At 35.3% G+C, this 19,022-nt stretch overlaps 5 protein-coding genes across 10 annotated transcripts in view; 3 read left to right on the top strand and 2 right to left on the bottom strand.

Moving 5' to 3' along the window:
• The first annotated feature begins 1,159 nt into the window (after positions 1 to 1,159).
• LOC21400672 (uncharacterized membrane protein At3g27390) lies at positions 1,160 to 5,391 on the top strand. Of its 3 annotated transcripts, none has more exons than XM_010113355.2 (11): positions 1,160 to 1,427; positions 1,569 to 1,667; positions 2,275 to 2,383; positions 2,488 to 2,683; positions 2,787 to 2,923; positions 3,362 to 3,650; positions 3,946 to 4,052; positions 4,156 to 4,276; positions 4,460 to 4,655; positions 4,753 to 4,993; positions 5,087 to 5,391. In XM_010113355.2, the coding sequence occupies exons 2-11, from the start codon at positions 1,574 to 1,576 to the stop codon at positions 5,352 to 5,354; spliced, it is 1,758 nt and encodes a 585-aa protein (XP_010111657.1). In that variant the 5' UTR covers positions 1,160 to 1,427; positions 1,569 to 1,573; the 3' UTR covers positions 5,355 to 5,391. The 3 variants fall into 3 exon arrangements, with proteins under 3 accessions (XP_010111657.1, XP_024031334.1, XP_024031333.1); XM_024175566.1 differs by having other exon boundaries at positions 1,539 to 1,667; XM_024175565.1 differs by having other exon boundaries at positions 1,518 to 1,667.
• A 2,759-nt stretch (positions 5,392 to 8,150) lies between these two features.
• Positions 8,151 to 8,888, top strand: LOC21400671 (early nodulin-like protein 1). The gene is made up of 2 exons (XM_010113354.1): positions 8,151 to 8,343; positions 8,572 to 8,888. Exons 1-2 carry the CDS (start codon positions 8,151 to 8,153, stop codon positions 8,886 to 8,888), a joined length of 510 nt encoding a protein of 169 aa, XP_010111656.1.
• Positions 8,889 to 9,204: 316 nt separating this feature from the next.
• Positions 9,205 to 10,367, bottom strand: LOC21400670 (RPM1-interacting protein 4). 3 transcript variants are annotated; one of them, XM_010113353.2, is made up of 3 exons: positions 10,301 to 10,367; positions 9,426 to 9,629; positions 9,205 to 9,317 (listed from the first exon to the last, which is right to left on the bottom strand). In XM_010113353.2, exons 1-3 carry the CDS (start codon positions 10,307 to 10,309, stop codon positions 9,294 to 9,296), a joined length of 237 nt encoding a protein of 78 aa, XP_010111655.2. In that variant the 5' UTR covers positions 10,310 to 10,367; the 3' UTR covers positions 9,205 to 9,293. The 3 variants fall into 3 exon arrangements, with proteins under 3 accessions (XP_010111655.2, XP_024031351.1, XP_024031350.1); XM_024175583.1 differs by having other exon boundaries at positions 9,426 to 9,626; positions 10,301 to 10,311; XM_024175582.1 differs by lacking the exon at positions 10,301 to 10,367 and adding an exon at positions 10,211 to 10,234.
• Positions 10,368 to 13,785: 3,418 nt separating this feature from the next.
• On the top strand, positions 13,786 to 17,315 carry LOC21400669 (succinate dehydrogenase [ubiquinone] iron-sulfur subunit 2, mitochondrial). 2 transcript variants are annotated; one of them, XR_002903574.1, is made up of 4 exons: positions 13,786 to 14,508; positions 15,548 to 15,746; positions 16,773 to 16,871; positions 17,082 to 17,315. XR_002903574.1 is itself a non-coding variant. In XM_010113352.2 (2 exons), exons 1-2 carry the CDS (start codon positions 13,847 to 13,849, stop codon positions 15,723 to 15,725), a joined length of 840 nt encoding a protein of 279 aa, XP_010111654.1. In that variant the 5' UTR covers positions 13,786 to 13,846; the 3' UTR covers positions 15,726 to 15,933. The 2 variants fall into 2 exon arrangements, 1 of the variants encoding a protein (XP_010111654.1); XM_010113352.2 differs by lacking the exons at positions 16,773 to 16,871; positions 17,082 to 17,315 and having other exon boundaries at positions 15,548 to 15,933.
• A 103-nt stretch (positions 17,316 to 17,418) lies between these two features.
• Positions 17,419 to 19,022, bottom strand: part of LOC21400668 (ATP synthase mitochondrial F1 complex assembly factor 2) — a 2,635-nt gene continuing 1,031 nt past the window's right edge. Inside the window, exons 2-4 of the mRNA XM_024175574.1 lie at positions 18,645 to 18,819; positions 18,012 to 18,289; positions 17,419 to 17,820 (exon numbers count right to left, since the gene is read on the bottom strand). Of these exons, the coding sequence (XP_024031342.1) occupies positions 17,713 to 17,820; positions 18,012 to 18,289; positions 18,645 to 18,819 (561 nt within the window). The 3' untranslated portion in view covers positions 17,419 to 17,712. The remainder of the gene's footprint in view (positions 17,821 to 18,011; positions 18,290 to 18,644; positions 18,820 to 19,022) is intronic.

The raw sequence follows: 19,022 nt of genomic DNA, 5'->3' as shown, positions 1-19,022 counted from the left end.
TGTTTTGACTTGCTTGAACTTCGAAATTATTGGTTTTTATTTTTGAAACTTTTTCCGGCAAGCCTGCTTAACAGTAATATAAGTTTTTGATCGTGAATTTAGTTAAAATCACATCAGATTAAAAAATATATATAAAATATACAATTTTTAATATAAATCTGATGACTAAAAATTAAAAATTACCGATAACTCATTTTTTTTTATTCCTACTAAAGAAACTCCTATTATTTTCATTCGTGCTATTTTAGAAAGTGATTTGAAAACTAAATTGAGTGCGCCTGGCATTTTTTAAATCATTGGTATATTGTATGTTGTTTTCTTGTCAAACTTCTACAATAGCTTCGATCGAGTATGGTATCACTTTTTATTACAGGACACTTCACGGAAGGAGATATAAAACGTTGTAACTAATAAAAAGGTTTTAAAACTAATTCAGTTTCTTGTGGTCCACGTTGGTCAGCTCGAAGATCAAGGACAAAAGATAACCAGCCAGGTTTCCATAAGATTTTGAGTGGACGTGTAAATTATTCAGATTTATTTTTAATTTATATATATTTTTTATGAGAAAAAATACTATAATAAATTACGAATCATCATATTAAATAAATAATGAATGTTTTCTTACCAAAAAAATAAATAATAAATAAATACGTAAAAACTCCATAAAAAGATTTCCAAGAAAAATGATGATTTTGTGGTAATTTAATATAAATTCTCAATAAAAAAAATTTCGTCCAAACAAAAGATTGCACTTTTAGTTTGTATTTGGAGTAAAGATTCGTACCATGATTCAGATAATGATTCGTTATTCGTTACAGTATTTTTTCTCATAAAAAATATACATAAATTAAAAATAATTTTGAATTTATGATCCAAACGTCAACTTAAATTTTTAGAATAATTTGTCTTGTCAGATTGTGCCACGTACGGGCACATGGTGATTAGTTAAGAGAGGAGCCCCTAGGTTACTGTTGTTTTTTGGCTAATCCCACGCTTGTTTTTGGCTAATGCCACTCCACCTGATGACACACCTCCTTCACTCCTGTGTCATTCTTCCAATCTTCTTTTTTTTTTTTTCTTTTTTTTTTTTTTAAATTACAAAATTTTTTATTTTTTTCCCCCTACCTTTACAACTAGAACAGAACCCAAGTTGCTTTGCTTTTAATTTAAGAACCAAAGAATAATTCAGCAAAAAAAAAAATCCCAAAGAATAAAAATCCGAAATTAAATTTAAAAAAAAGGAAAATTAAGGAAGGAGTTTGGCTGGGGAGGCCTAACTCTGATTCTATCATCAGTAACTTCCCATATCCACGAACTTCCAAGTTCCAATGTTCAAAAATACGAAATGGAAACTGCCCCCGTCTTTTTCTGAAACTACAAGATTCGAGGTCTTTGGTGCCAAAACAAAACTAAATTACGGATTTTGAGTAAGTTTTCTGACATGGGTCTATAGAAATTTTCTTTCTTTTACATTTTTTTTTGGGGTCAAGAAAGAGGTATTAGCGTTTGAGTGTCAGGTGGGCATGAAATAATGTTAGGAAGATCTGGTTTGTGCGAGTTGTGAATAGAAGAAATGGAACCTCCGAAAGGAATTTGGGCTTCTCTGTGGAACTTTATTCGCTTTCTACCTTACTTCATTGGCCTTTTGCTTCTTGGCCATATTAAAGGTTAGTGTTAGTTTATCTTTAATATTTGTTATCTGTTCTGAGATTTTTCCATCTTTTTTTTTCTTGTTAATATATTTTCTGCGCTCAAACTGCTTATGCGGTTGTAGGGTTGAGGTATTGAGTAATTTATTTGGAAAAGAAATTCACAGTATTTTTGTTGAAGAAAATCTTGTGTTGGAATGGTTGTGCGGACTTTTCTGTTATTACTATTCTATCTCAGTTAAAATCTAGTATGTTTGATTGTTGTGGTACTGTTTTAGATAGCATTTTCAATGCTTACGCATTTGGATTATTTTTCCCTTTTCTGCTGAGTCAATGTTTTATCCTTTTTAGGGGGGTCTGTTTCTTTTGCAGAACTCTCTCATGGGCAGGCATCACATTCATGATTATAGAAATTAGAACCAATTCAAAAGATAGTTTTGCTCATGTTGTTTTTTCTTAAGTTGAGAAAGTGATGATACTGATTTGGTATTTTTGAGTCAGTGTGATGAACTTTGCTGACATTTTGTAGAGATTAGAACACAGAGTTTAATGTACAAGACTTGAAGGTTTAGTTTGTCTGCTTTGTCTAAATATGAAAAAACCAAACACCCGTCTTTTGTTTCAGGTATCATATTATGCCCCGTGATTTGTCTAATCATGACAGCCGGAAACTTGGCTATCATACTTGTTCTTTGGCTGCCACACGGTGTCTGGGCTTATTACAGCATTTTGTGGTACTCTCTCGTAGCCATTTGCATTTTTATTTATTTATTTATTTTTAGTTTCTTTTTATTTGTTTTCCCTTGTGGGTTAATTCTTCTTTCTCTTTAATTGGCAGGGCTAAAAAATTGGGGCCAGTTCTAAAGCTTGTTCTGTGTGTATCTGTGCTACCTATACTTTTGATATTGTGGCCTGTGGTTGGTATTCTTGGAAGCATTGTGGGCGGAGCAGCCTACGGCTTTCTTTCACCAGTAATGGCTACTTTTAAAGCTGTTGAAGAAGGGAAGACCAGCAAATTGTATCACTGCTTTTATGTATGTTTTCGATATTGTGGTGCTAGTTTTATATGATACTTCGTGCTGCCAATCATTATTCTCTTGTTGCGTTTGGTGAAAAGAAGATTCATAATGTTTGTAGGATGGAACTGTCAGCACTTTCAAAGGATGCTTCACCTTTATCAGGGATCTGAAGGATGTTTGCCACCATTCTTACTTTTCAGTTATGAATGATTTAAGGGAACAAGGGCCTCCAAATGGAAAATACTATGAGATCAGGTTTGCAGAGTGGATCTATAAGAGAAATTCTAGCATCACTCTTTATGTCAAAGAGTGACAAAGACAGTGCCAGAAAGAGTGATTGCTAGCATTTCTCCTATTATAATATTGCTCTTGTTATTTACTTTCAAAAAAAAAAATCCCTGAAGTAGAGGCTAAATTTTCACCATTAATCCTTAGCAATAACTAGCATTCATAACAGAATGCCATTCTCTTAGTTACTTGTATGACAAACATTAACGGGAAAACTACATCGTTTATCACAACTACAGTGATATTGATATGTGATATTGGAGAATGAAGACCCCTTAGTGTCTTGCGATTTTGTTGTGTAACTTGCTTTTTCTGGTCTTGCAAGCCATTTTCATTTGATTTGTACTTTTAGCGATGTCCATTATTTCTCTTACAAACTCTCATTTTTGCCTTTTCTTTCCGCAGAATTCTTTATCTTCCTGGTGCAGTTGTAGCAGGCGTCCTAGGTTTCATTGTTGATTGGCCGGTGATCTCAGTTATAGCCCTATTCAAAGGTTTTTATATGCTCTTTAAGGGGTGGCATCGCTTGTTTCATGACCTTGTAGGTCGGGAAGGCCCTTTCTTGGAAACGATATGCGTGCCATTCGCAGGTCTTGCTATCCTACTTTGGCCACTGGCTGTCATTGGGGCAGTATTGGCCTCCATCGTGGCCAGTATCTTTCTTGGTGCGTTCGCTGGGGCCATCGTTTATCAGGTTATTGCTTCTTGGTGCTACAGCTAAAATAGATTCTTTTCTTATCATGTTAGATATAATGACATCATCTTATTTGCTAAGAGTTATGATGATGTTCTCGTTACCTAGACCTTGGACAACATACTAACGATGCGTTTGGAGCAAGGATCCGTGTCATGGTTCAGATCATGGTTCGTGGCTCGCTACAGTGTTTTTCTCACAAAAAACACACGTAAACCGAGAATGGTTCTGAATCATGGTTCTGAATCCATGAACCAAACGTCCTCTAATAGATTCTTTGGGATTTGGATTGCAGGAGTCCTCTTTCTGGTTTGGGCTTTGCTATATTGTTGCCTCCCTTGCCATATATGATGAATACAGCAATGATGTTCTTGATATGCCTGAAGGGTCATGTTTCCCAAGGTTCTAATTCAGCTCTTATATATTTTAATGTTTCGGATCTCGAGTTACTCTGACTATATTAACATATCTTTTTATTTTATTTTATTTTGTTTTATGTGGGTAGACCTTGCTACCGAAGGAAGGATGCGTTATCTAGGACAACATCTCGTGGATCTTCCTTCTCAAGGCCCGGCTCTTTCCGAAATTCCCAGACAGGTTCCATGATTGATTTGAAGCCACTTGAGGTATCCTACATAAATTTCTTTGGTCTTGTTGTCACTTTTTTTTCGCTGATCTGGTATTGTTGTCACTTGAATCTACATTAGACTAGTTGTCAGATATAAGTTAAGTGTTGATGTCCAAAATCATCCCTTGTTTAGCTCGTGACTGAGTTGCTGAAACGAAAATTCTTTTCATGACTTTTGCAGCTTCTTGATAGCTTGTTTAAGGAGTGTGAACATTATGGAGAACTCTTGGTTTCGGAAGGACTAATAAGCCTTCAAGACATTGAAGATGCCAAGTCTGGTAAAGGTAGCAGCATTATTGGCACTGGCTTACCAGCTTATTGCCTTCTTCAGACACTCATACGCTCTTCAAAAGCTAATTCTGGAGGCATATTGTTAAGTCAGTCAAATCTCTTTTTCTTTGTTATATACACTTCACTTTATTCATTTCTTTTAGGAGTCTTGTTAATTGTTTTTTGTATTTTCTGTTGATGTAGATGACAACACTGAGATTAATAGCACAAACAGACCGAAAGATGTCGTGTTTGATTGGTTTCTCAACCCCTTATTGATCATCAAGGAGCAGATTAGAGCAGAAAACCTCTCCGAGGCAGAAGAGAGTTACTTTTGCAAGTTGGTTCTGTTGAGTGGTGATCCTTCAAGGTTGAAAGATGCAGACATTGGTCCATCCCCTGAACCGGAGCGTAAGCGAGCAGAGCTCGACGCTTTAGCTCGGAGGTGATGCTGCAAAAACTTATCAAAATGTTGTACTAATCTTTCTTCCTCATCTGATAAGTGGTTCATTTCCGCCACCATATATTCTGATGACAGGCTCCTAGGGATCACTAAATCTATCTCAAGGTATCCAACTTTTCGGCGTCGTTTTGAGCAACTAGTCAGATCCTTATCAGATGAACTAGAGAAGAACAATGGAAAGCGTCAAACAATTCAGAGATCAAAGAGCGCAAAAGAAACAATTCGAAGGTCGAAGAGCGCTTTTGCGGGGTTGTTTAGTTCAAAGTCCTTCAAGTTTAAAACAAGCAATCATGGTTCTGATCAGGAGTCACAAGTAATTGCAAGAGAAGTAGAAATTGCATGACGACGAGAAATATTGAACCTCTTCATCCGAAATCTTAGTAGTGTTTTTTTTTTTTTTTTTTTTTTTTTTTCATTGCACACCGATAACTTCTTGATATAGATGCTGGGACTAAGAAGAATGTATTTTACCGGTCTTGTATAAAAATCTAATTTGTATTCAACAAATTTCTGCATATGATCTACGTGGATTCTGTAAAGTTCTTTTCTTACACTTTACAGTTGGGCAGTGATTTTTTTTTTTTTTTAAGGAAGTTGGGTAGTAATTTTCATGAGTTGAGATACAGCACGTAAAACGAGGAAAATAAAAAACGACAATGAAATTTCAAAACGACATAAAAAATAAACAACGACCATGAAAAATGAAATTAGGAATGAATGAAGGTCGACAAATTTTAAATCACGGTATTATTAAAGAAGCCGCTAAAAACAAATCAGAAACGGACAAACATCAGACGACATCATTTAAGAAGAGACTTCTAAATTTCGAGGAAAAAAAGAAGAGACTTTTAAATTAAATCGACGAGAATATTAGAGAACAACAATAATTAGAATATGGTAAAAGAATAAAACTGGACAACAATAACGAGAAAGTCGGATAAATAACCGCAACCACACTTAAAAACAACGAAACGGCCAAAAAAACATCAAATGGAAAAAACGGCAGGAAACACAGTGAACGACGTTAATTTTTAAACGACAGAAAACTTCTTTGAACTTTTTCGAATGTTTAAAATGACGACAATTGGGAAACAGAACTGAATAAAACGAAAAATATTATCAAATAACAACAGAAAGAGCGAAAAGGAAAGCAACGCTTGACCAAGATGAAAGAACAAAAAAAAAAAAAGGGACATCAAAGTAAAAACGCAATAACATTGTAAACGACAATGTATTTGTTAAAAGACATCCAACTATAAAAACAGCGATTGAAAGGACGAAAAGCGCATCAAACTAGAAAGGACAATAAAGTTGGAAAATAACTTTAATTCGTAAAACGACATAGCAAAGAAAAAACGACAAAAAGAGGAACTTCGGAAACAACGCAAAGTATTGAAAAACATAAAACAACAACGACGATCAGAACAGGTGAAAACGTTTATTGAAATGCAATTGAATGACAAACCAATCCAACTGAAAAATCTGTGACAGCTTAAAAATTCGGAATGTGACGAAGCTTACATATACATAGGACGATAGCTAAACCGCCCTTAATTAATTCATAGAGGAAAATTAATTTTGTTGCTTTCTGTAACGTCCGTTTATTTTGAATAACGAGTTATTATTTATAAATGGGCATATTTTAAATTTGAGTGAAATTTTTATAAAATTTACGGTTAAAACTGATATTTGGTGCATTTTGAAATTTTGAAATTTTTTATCCAAAGTTTTGTGAAATTACATTTTTGACCCCGAGTTTTGAAAAATTATAATTTTTATCCTAAATTTCAAAATTTGCAAAATAACCCCAAAATTCTTCTAGCCATCCCACATAATTTTCATGTGCTTATCTCCTTAATTTCTCTAGACCGCCTGATCCAAAAACAAGTCTTTCGAAAGCTCATTTTATTTACCTATATATATATATATATATATAAATATATATACACACACTTATGAGGCAAGGAGAAGGGAGTTAGGCAACTAAATAGAAAAGAGAATTTGATAAAGGAAACCGGGGAAGAAGAGTAGGATATTGATTATATCCTTTCTTTGGCAGTTTTATTTTAATTGTTTTTGGCTCATGAGATTCATGTGATGTTTCTACTGTTTTTAAAAAAATTTGAATGTAATTTATATTGATATATATATATATATATATATGATTTGTTTTTCTAGTTTTTAAAGGGCTTGACATATTTATGTAGCATGATAAGCCTATATGTTACCTTGTAATATGGTGACGACATACCTTTCGCTTGCCTTTTATTGTTTAATTTTTTTTTTCTCAGTGATGTGTGGCTAAAGAGACATGTGAAGCTTTTAGAGTTGACTAGAGGTGAATTTGAGGCTTGAGGTATAAATTGTTAACTTTCGGTATTCATGTAAATGTTATACATACTTGTAATATACGATTGGTCCTGACGATGTAAAGTTTTGAGAAAATATTGTATTATCGAGATGGTAATTCGAGGTGTTTCCTTGTGGATTCTGAATTTAGAGTGTAAATCCGGTGATTCTTATTTATTTTTACGGGAGGCTCACTTCTACTTCCTTCTGGTTGAGAATCGAAAATGCTAGAATGTAATCTTATAATTATTGAGCAAATTATAATGTTCAGAAAAAGTCTCCCTCAACAAAACGTGCCCCAAAACCTTCTCGTGAGTTTGTTTTGCAAAGATCACGTATGAGTCGTGACCCCATGATCTAACCATTATTAACCAACGTGCACAATATAACTAAATTAATATTCGTCAAAAAAAAAAAAAAAACAACTGCCAAAAAAAAAAAAAACCGCCAAAGTGTTCCTTAAAAAAAAAAAAAAAAAAAAAAAAAGGTGGCAATGTGTTCCATTATTACCAAATTGCCCTCGGCGGCCCAGAACAAGTCAAAAAAGTCAGCCACGTTGTAACGTCCCACTACGTACCTCCACAACGCCCACAACTCTCCAAAAAAGAGTGTAACTGACTCTATCACAACCTCTCTTGTCTTGCCTCTCTATATAAATAAATGCCCAAGAAAGGCAAAGAACTCTGCCTCAAACTTCACCACCACTAAAATTTCCAATAAACATATTTTTTTTTGTTTAGTTTGTGACTTTGTGTAATAGTGTCGTTTTCCGGGAGCTTGGACGTTCCCAATGGCTTTTATTAACTCAGTGAGAGCAGTTTTGCTCTTCTGTTTCATCTTCTCTTCTCTCCAGAGCCTCTCAGTCCTTTGCTTTGAGTTCCAAGTTGGCGGACCCAAAGGATGGGTCGTCCCACCATCAAACGACAGCAAAATCTACAACGATTGGGCCTCTAAAAACAGGTTCCAACTCGGCGACACCATTCGTAAGTAAAAACCCACATTATTAATATAGTCATAGATATAATATTATATATACATATATCATCATGTGTCATGACCTTTTTTAATAACTCGAAATCGAGGATTTAAATTCTATACCTTATAGCAGAGTTAAGTATGAAATTACTAGGTCACGTCGAACATGACGTTTGTCAATCTTATATTTAAAAAAAAAAAAAAATTATTTTATTACCTTTTGTTTTGTTTTGAAGGTTTTAAGTACAGCAAAGACTCGGTTATGGAGGTGTCACAGGAAGATTACAAAAAGTGCAATTCAAGTCGGCCAAACTTCTTCTCCAACACAGGAAACACCGTTTTCAAGCTTGACCACTACGGTCCATTCTACTTCATCAGTGGTGTTTCTGGTCACTGCGAGAGGGGCCAACACCTCATTATCAAGGTCAAGACTCCCGGGGATCAGTCTCAATCCGACGGTGGCAAATCGTCTGCTTCATCACTTGTTGGTGCCTCCAAACTCGTCATCGTTTCGCTCTTTGTTTTGTCGTTTGTTGCTTCTGTTGTCGTGTAGTTTAGATAATTTAGTTCGTGACTAGATAGTTTGAACTAGAAAAGTTGTTAGGACTTTGTTTTAGCTTATGTTTATGATTTCGTAAAGAGTATATTTGTGTTTATATGGCTTATAATATTGTATCTATTTGTCACCAGGTGTCCCCATTTATATATGTTATTGAATGTATTGCACTTTCATGTTCTATATATGCTTATTGCAATTTGAGAATAATTTATGACAATGTACTTTCATGCGTTTGTCACATTTTTCTTCCTAAATTACATTCATAGGGAAAGGAAAAAAAAAAAAAAAAAAAAAAAAAAAAAACCCCTTAAGGAACATGAGAAGGACTTGGAAATTACATATATAAAAGTAACCGCCATAAATTCCCTTCTTTCAATAGCTTCACCTTGACCTTTGGCTTCAAAAACAGCAAAACCATTTTTTCTGCAATATCCAAAGAGAAAAGTAGGTTATAACGATTTGAATTCTGAACATGTTTTGTGTGAAGAATTTTTAATATAAATTGTGTAAATATAATGTGATTTATGTTACCATGGGGGGATAATCACAATTCTCTGAAGGTTTAGCTGAATTATCATTCTTTTGTGTCGTTGTTGTTGCCCCACTAGACGAAACGACACCATTGGATTTCTTCTCATCTCTAGCTTTGCTAAATATGACTGTAAATCCTTCTGCAGAAGCAGGATTGTTCACATCCCACTCTCCGAATTTCGGCAACGGCCGACCTTTGTCCTGCTGCAGAACACAGATTATCAAAACAAAAAACAAAAACAAAAAAACAAAAAACAAAAAAGAAGAAGAAGAAAAAGTTTTAGCATTGTCTTATTTACAAGCCCCAAAGAATCTTCCAAATCAATCATCCAAGTCTAATATTTCACAACAGTAAGAAAAGGAATTGCTACATATTCTAAATTTACACAAGTATTTACAAGTTTAGATCAAGAAAGGATAGTTTGTTATATATTGTAAGTTTGGTTTTGAAAATGCGTACATGAGAGAATGAATAAAGATAAGTAGCATTTTTTTATTTATTAAATTTTAGTAGGGTTTGGGATTTGGAGGCTGATAATAAATGAGTGATTGAGCAGCAAAATTATTGAAGAATTAAGAATACATTCATGGCTTAAAAGAAAGACAGCCACAATGAATTAATATTTCTTGTATCATAGCAATTAAAAATATATACTAAAAAATTAATTTAACTCCTTTTAGGGGAGGAAATTACAAGAATAAAAAATCAAACCAAATGAAATTACATAATACATAGAACATAAATTGTCATAGACATGCACAATTATATATTTTAATGTACACACATTGAACATTCAAGAACATGGCATCTAATGAACTTTGCAGACCAAAGACAAGATGATAAGTTTCTTCCATATGTAATATAGAAATCTTACCGATGCCATTGGAGAATGTCGCAGGGGATTCCTGGTAGAAAAATGTGAGATTTCGAGAAATAAAGGGATACAGATGAGAGAGAGAGAGAGAGAGAGAGAGAGAGAGAGAGAGAGAGAATGATGAGAAAGAGGAGAAATTTGAGCGAGTATTAAGGAACAATGGTGGTGGCTATAAACAATTGGTGATTGGTCTTTTAGGTGGTCTGTCCAGCTTTTTATTAGGTGGCCCTTTTGGTTTTCTTTTATTTATTGATAGACAATTATTTCATATTCATCATGCATGCACATCAAAATGACACATTATGGTATCTAAATAGTAACTAATTGATCGATAAGCAATTAATGATTCTTTTTTTGAGGGAGCAATTAATGATAATTGACATTTTTATGGTTGAAATTTTAATTAATTTATTTTATTTGCGGTGATCATTTAATTTCGTAAGGAAATTGTGGACCTTTATTACTTAAAATATCTGTAACCTATAACGAATTTCATAACAATTCTTCCGCCGATTAATCTAATCCAAAATTATCCATATTTCAATATTCTCAAACACAACCGTAACGTTGTGACATTTCCCGTTCCTTTTCGCCAAAATATAACTTGTTTCCTATTGGTTATACTGATACAAACTGTCCTCCCTTGGTTTCCTTAATTTTCAATTCAGTTCGTGAAACCAAATAAGTTGTTTTCTTATTATTGATTACTCTCTCTCTCTCTATATACATATATATATATATATATATTATGTCAATGATTTTTTTTCTTTTTTTGCTAATCAAACATATTATGCCAATGATTAGTATTTCTTTTCCTATCTCCAAATTGACGACCATATTTCTGCGTCACAAATCCATTTCAACAGCTAGATTTCCTTTATTATCATTTGAATATATGGTGCTACAACTGAAATATTATTGTTTTCTTTGGCAATATGAAAGAAACATGCAAAAACCAAAGCAATACGCAAATCCAGAAAAACGACATCTAATCGGGAAAACGACAACTTCGTACGTGATGTCAAACGGACGGCATTCTTAAACGTATCAGAACTAAAACAACGAAAAATAAAGAGCTACACAAGACTTTAAAAAACGTCGACACCACTTGAAAGGACTAAGAACAAATACAATTAAAAAACGACTTTAACATTATAACACAGCTTAAAAAAAATCCCTTAAAAAAAAAAACGGACGACATAATTTTGAAAAGATAAGTGTTGACGGTAAAAATTCATCAATTCAAAATTTAAGCTCTTCGGGAACATTCACGTAATGATATTCATGAATTGATTAAAAAATAGATGCAGAAAATAAAATAAAATATGAAAATTTATAGTGGTTCGATAAAATATTATTGTCTACATTCCCTTGTGGATGCACAAAATCTCAAAGTGTACAGATCTTCCCTCAGAGTAGAAAATTATTCGTAGAAACTAAATTAGGAGCTTAACCTTTATTTATATGTTCTCTTGTACATTATGTCTCTATCTTTAAATTACATTATGAGATAAATTTTTTATCTATCTACATATTTAATTATTTGAATTTAAATACATGATTGTAGATGATAACCCATATCTAATCTTCTATTTGAATTTGAATATGGGACATGAGTTATCCTCTCTTGATTCGGCAGACTTTTGTTAATCTCAGTTTTATCCTGGACTTGTTGACTTCTCTACGTAACCATCGATTATAATCACAAAGCTGCATTGGAATTCCTCAACCCAAGTATCTTTTCTTTAACTGGTATTTCTCAACAGCTAAGCTCAATTCTGACTTTTGTAATTCTCGACGTCTTGATTTAGGGGAATGGTCGGAAATCTTGACCATGGTGCAACAACAAGATGAATATGCCATGATAATGAAAACGTCAAAAAATATCAAAAAATAATAGAAAGATCGAGAAATGATAAAACCATGCAAACGATAAGACAAAAAAAGAACAGTGTCAAAATGAGAAAGATCAATAAAATTGTATTACAGACTAGGGGTGGCAATTCGGGTTGGCGGGTCGTGTTCGTATCGTATTGACCTATTCAGTTGACACGAATAGGTCTGACACAAACACGACCCAATTATTAATCGTGTCGAAATACAAAACCCAAACACGACCCGTTTATTGGCGGGTTGACACGACACGACACGAATAACCTGTTTATTAAACAGGTCATAAACGTGTCGTGTCAACCCATTGATTACTTGTCAACCCGTTTATAAAATGGGTGATAAATGGGTCGTGTTAACCTATTTATGAACATGTTTATAAAATAGGTGATAAATGGGTCGTGTTAACCTATTTCTGAACCTATTTTTTAACATGTTTATAATATGGGTAATAAATGGGTTGTGTATTCGTGTTACCCAAATATGACACGTTTAATAAACGGGTTATGGTGGGTCAATTGCGGGTTGGTGGGTCAACCTGAAAATGACACGTTATTTAATCGTGTTTCACAGGTTCGACCTGACCCGTACCTATTTATGATAAACTCAAACCCACTAATTTCGTGCGGGTTTCGAGTCGTGTCGTCGTGTCGCTACCCGGATTGCCAGCCCTAATACAGACAAGCGAAAACGGCCACCCTAAAAACAAAGAAATTTGAAAATGGTGCGATGGTAGTTTGATGACAAAAGAAAAGGGGAAAAAAATAATAAAAAAGACAGAATAAGGCACACGACAATACTGTAAACGACATTTAAAATTTTCAAACGACATAAAACATAATGCGGGGAAAATTATGACAAAAGATAAAACGGCAACATGATGAAAACGACATTCTAATTTTTTAAACGACAACCTCATTGAAACGACAATATAGAACTCAAGACGAGGAAATGATATTAAACCTAAGAAACGACAATAACATTTGAAAACTTCTACCACAGGATGATCCAGGGGGACAACAGCGCATAGACCAAAGAAACAACAAAACAATATCGAAACAAAAAATTGCAGCATAGTTTTTGAACCGAGAGAAAAAAAAAAAAAAACTACTGCGGCAACTTGAAAATAATGATAATCAGAGAAGGAAACCTTAATATAACGACGACGACGACAAAATAACGCTACAAAATTACCATAAAAAGGAAAACGACACATAAAAGGGCAAAAATTACAAAAAACGACATCATGATAAAAACGACATTGTTTCGAATAATAGATGAGATATTATGGGCCTCATGGGAGACACGCGCCCTTTCGTCCCCACTATCTCACAAGACAAATTTGCGAAAACTCTTCTGCAAACAAACCACGTATCATCTTTAACTAACGGCTTTAAATTCGCCACGTCATCAGAAAACACCAGGGAGTTCAACCAATCCACGGCACTAGATAATTCCTCAATGAAATTAAGAAGTAAGAACAACGATAAAAAAAGCCATTTAGATATTTCGTTTATTACCAAATTACCCTTCAACGTCATACTAAAACTACTCCCTATATATTAGCCATTTTCGTCATTTTATTAAAGCGAAGTTTGGCTGTCCTGCACTTTCTCTCTCCATCACTTTCTCTCTCTTGCTCTGAAGGTTTCGGCAATGGCGACCGGCATATTGAGAAGAGCCATTTCTAGGGTTTCGTCCACGCAGGCATCGAAGTTCGTTCCTTTGCGATTCTTGGCTTCAGAAGCGGAGGCTCAGCAAGTGGAGCCCAAGGCCCAAGGGAGCACGAACCTCAAGACCTTCTCAATCTACCGATGGAACCCCGACAAATCGGGGAAGCCGGAGCTTCAGAACTACCAGATAGACCTCAAAGAGTGTGGACCCATGGTCCTCGACGCTCTGATCAAGATCAAGAACGAGATCGATCCGACGCTCACGTTCCGGCGCTCTTGTAGGGAAGGGATCTGCGGGTCCTGCGCGATGAACATCGACGGCTGTAACGGCCTTGCGTGCCTGACGAAGATTCCCTCGGGATCGTCCACGATGATCACGCCGTTGCCGCACATGTACGTGATCAAGGATTTGGTGGTGGACATGACCAATTTCTATAACCAGTATAAGAGCATAGAGCCGTGGCTGAAAAGGAAGAGCCCGCCGTCGGTGCCGGGGAAGGAGGTTCTGCAGAGCAAGAAGGATAGGGCCAAGCTCGATGGGATGTACGAGTGCATCCTCTGCGCCTGCTGCAGCACATCCTGCCCAAGCTACTGGTGGAATCCTGAGTCCTATTTGGGACCCGCTGCTTTGCTCCATGCCAATCGGTAATGTCCTTTTCTTTTTTATATATTCTCACCATTGTCATTCATATTTGGATTTATATACAAATACATGGTGTTACTTTGTGCGGGAAATTGGAAAGTTCGTTTTTTGATTCATCTCAAAAGTTAAAATTTTAATCTTTAGCATTTTGTTGTATGCTTAGATAAATGGAAATGGAAATTTGTGCTGAAAACTGGTTTTTAAGTTACTTCGATCCATGCTGGTTCATTAGGTGATCTGTAACCTGGTTAACTTTCTTTGGAGTTATTTTTCCTCCACTGATGGAACAAGCGTTAACTTATTACAAGATTGGTTCTGCTTTATTGCCATATGTTTGGTGTCTTTGTATATCTCTTATCCATCCAACTGTACTCGCATCGTTAACCTTTCAGGATCTTATATTCATTCTACAATCTCTTCTTAAGACCCTGAAATGGCAAAAAGTTATTTGATTTTTTAAGCTTATTATGCGAGTCCAGTGTCTATTCCTCTTTTTGAGAATGAGTTCTTTCGTTTTGGTAGGACAGGATTCCTCTAGTTTTATTTAAGTCTTTGCTTAGGTAGAAACCAGCTAAGAAAATTTCAAGCAATATGCCAAATAATTTCATGGCTTATTCTTAGCCATGAATATTAAGATATACTCAAGTGTGTGCCTAACAAAGTTCGCCTTCGAAAGATAAAACAATATTTAGGAAGTTTTCTATACGTTGTTTTTTCCTCAACATTTCTTGGAAATGACTTGGATAACCAGTAGTTGGTGTCACTACTATTTCACCTACATTGTCAGCTTCATATAAGCTTTCATAGGTCTGGTGCATTTCGTTTTAACGATCAAGGTTTGAGCCTCAGAAAATTGGTAGTGTGCATAAATTCAGTGCAAATTCCCATTGCTGTTGCATGACCTGTGAACTCCAAATCATCTTTGTCCTCCCATAATTGACAAAGCAATTTTCTTTTTATTATTATCGTACCTTTTTCAATATCCCTTGCAAACTATGGATAAAATTGAATGTGGCATCCAATCTGTGGTCGTGAATGCAGGTGGATTATGGACAGTCGTGATGAATATACAGAGGAGCGATTGGAATCGATCAATGATGAGTTCAAGCTCTACCGTTGCCATACCATATTGAACTGTGCAAGTGCATGCCCAAAGGGCTTGAACCCTGGAAGGCAGATTCAGAACATTAAGAAGCTTCAGCCATCTAAGGGCCACTAAGTTGAATACTTGTGAAGCTTGGTAATTTGCGAATTTATTGGTTAAGCTGTGATATTTTTCTGGGGAATTTTCGAGTATCGACTGTGTTTGAGCTAATAATACAAGCAGCGATTGTACTTTCCATCCTTTTTGTGGAACTGTGATGAAGCATGTTTTCTTGTGTTTTTAATAAGCGCTGATAGAGATAAGGCCTCATTTTTTCTTGGTACGTGATCAACTTGTAGTTCTTCTCTATACGCCATAGAGTGTTCGATTTTCCAAAAATTTTGATAAATCGTGTCGAACTTTGAAGAAACCCCATGAGATATATAGTACAACTTGACCGTTTTGGAGGTATAACAATTGCTAAATGATAATTCCTCATCGGTCACCTAGTACTCTCCTGAGTTCATACCACCCACATGAATCAATTATCAATTCACTGACGATTCCTTGGTAATATTTCTTTAGAGCGCAAGTAGAAGAAATAAATGAAAGATTCTATGGATGGATCCATCAGCTCTTTGCATGCCCATCTACTCGCCAATATATAAACTGTCATTGATTCCTGATGATTGCTCCATAGATACCTTTGCATTCAGAGTTTAAAAATTATCCTTTCTTAAATCCATTATTTAAAAAGAAGTTTACGTTGTGAATACCAAAATGGGTTAGGTTGTTTCATTTCCTAAACTTCAACTACTACAAAGCCTGCATATGAAAACAGCTGTTAGTGAGAAAATTTGCAAACAAGGAGCAAAGCTAAAACCCAGCAGCAAGATGAGGTTGTTGGCATCAGTTGGTTTTCTGGTTTTCATGGTCATTGTTGGTCGGACCAATGTTCAAGCAACCAGTCGCGTTTCCTTTATCCAACAAGACCTTGAACCATTTGATTATGTCACTGTAACAGGTTGATAAATTTAAATCTATAGAAAAAGACACAATACATTTACATTATTATATTATATCGAAAGAACGGCCTATGCCTCGTTGATGTAAGAAACATGCATGAGCCTTCAGCTTGTTAGTTTTGGATTATTAATCATAATACTGAGGCGTCATCTGTAGGGTGCAACAATGAGTGCGACACAGCTTGCTGCAATTGCGACATTAAGAAACAGCCACCGCTTTGTGTGCAATGCTGTCTGGACGAGCCTTGACTTGAAGGTATGTTTGATTACATGCTTTACAACTACAGTCATAATCACGTGCAATTTTATAGAAATTTCCTTTAGATTATCCAAACTCATGAATGCAACTAATCACATCATCTTCCCTACTCATGTGTCGAGAATATGCACTTCTCGTGGCAATTTTCTGGCCAGACATTTTCAGGAAAACTTGTCTCGTGATGAATGAAATCTGTTCTGCGTGTAGGTAAAAGACCAATGTTGTACAAGAAACGCAGCTAGCACTTCAAATGGATTTGAAGTCACTTGGACAACTTGTTCAACCGTCATTAGTTACTACAGTCCAGAAAATTAGTTGTTCAAGTTTAGACGTTTTCGTTCAAAGTATTCAACTATTGTATTTGTTCATATCATGTCCTAATGTCATTTGGATTTCCTTTCCCCTGAACAATTGTATTTGTGAACGAAGCCTAGGAAAAGCCCTGAATGATAAATCATCAAATCCACATAGAAGGATGCAGTTCGATAATAAAACCATTGAAGGACGAAAAGAAAAAACAAGCATAAAAACGCAGCATGAAATAGGTTATATCGAACCCAAATATTGCGTCCATAGACAAAATCAATATCATCTGATTGATTTTTAGAACAAAATAGCAAAATCTCAGTTCTCTCAACTCAAGATTGATTATTTGATCAGGTGATCAGTGCCATCTGATCTATAACAACAAATTCCCATAAAATTTCACAGCTATGGCCAAAGAGTTTTGCAGATCTATAGCAAGTTCAAAGATATGAAGCTAGCTCTTAGGATAAGAAATTAAAGCAAAAAAAAAGTACAAAGTGAACAGGCGGAAAAAAATGCAAATATACAGAGATCATAACCTCTTTGAAAGACCAAGAAATACAGCAGGTGATGATATTTGAACCCTAAGATCAGCAATATCCACATCATGACCACCTTCAACAAGACCCCACTTATCCACCTGCAAAAAGGTAAACAAATAAGTCAGTCCCCGGTTAAATTATGCCGTTACCCCGTGTTGATCCCACTATATGGGATCGTCCAGAAGATTTGAGAAATTTGGAGACTGGTACAGTCAAAAGTATGTGTATATATACAAAGTATGAGTGTATGATAAAGGAAAAGGCTAGAAACACAAGTGAGAGAACGAACCTGTAGATCTTCTTCAAGTCTAATTAATTCAATTGCTTCCTCAATCTGCAACTTCCCACGAAACATTCCAACCGCTATTACTAGAGAATGAGCTGCTGCTGCAATAGCATCAATTGCTGCCAATTCACAGTCATTTGTTTTCTTCAGCAGATCTTCTATGGCCTTTACAAGACCATCCTCCTGCTTTCCACCGGAAAAACTCGAGTACACAACAGGCTTAAAGCCAAATTCTGACTCCAGCCAATCAAGTACGGGATCAAGTTTCTCCACTTGCCTTTCTACAAAAGTTTTAAAGATACCATGAGTTAACAATAGTAAGATGCTTTCATGGAAGTTAAAAACCAAAACAAAAATCCATCTTAAGATCAGACTTCTCCGAGGAAGCAATATCCATATCAACCCATTTTGATTAGAACACTTACTGAGAGCAAATACTTGCCAATTCGTTTTCAATACTAAATAATCATACTAAAGTTCAACCAACAAAAATGCCAACTTCTGAAACCCATCCAAATTATTGTTAGATTCTATTTAAAAATCAGTAACTAAATACAATTTAAACTTTTTCCTAAAGTTCCAAGCTGAGAAAATGGACTTAAGCAATAAAGCGGACACGTTTAAGAAACAACGTACCATAAACACCACTTGTCAAAACATTGTCCTCCGGGGCGCGACAGAAGACTAAATCTAGGTTAAATTTCCTCATCAAATTCTCTATAATCTTGGGCCTCGTGAGAGGAACTCTTTCCAGTGCAGTGCAAGCAAGCTTCATCAGAGGCATCGTAAACGGTCTGATCCCATCTGTTTGCTAAAATAGTTCAAACTTCGTTAAACAATCTCCAAGCAGACGAATCTCGCAGAACTAGTTCAAATCCAATCAAATAAACAATTTGTGCTCCGACTGAGATAAGAAACAAAATCACTATTAAAAAAAAACCAATTTTGATAGCTAATCTTAATCCTAAAAATATTGAATTGACTAAGCGAACAGAAAACCAAATACATAGAAAG

Source organism: Morus notabilis, unplaced genomic scaffold (assembly GCF_000414095.1).
Source record: "Morus notabilis unplaced genomic scaffold, ASM41409v2 Scaffold168, whole genome shotgun sequence".
In the NCBI taxonomy this organism is placed as follows: Eukaryota; Viridiplantae; Streptophyta; class Magnoliopsida; order Rosales; family Moraceae; genus Morus; species Morus notabilis.
The sequence above is the reverse complement of the archived record's forward strand: the minus strand, read 5'-3'. Positions and strand labels throughout refer to the sequence as shown.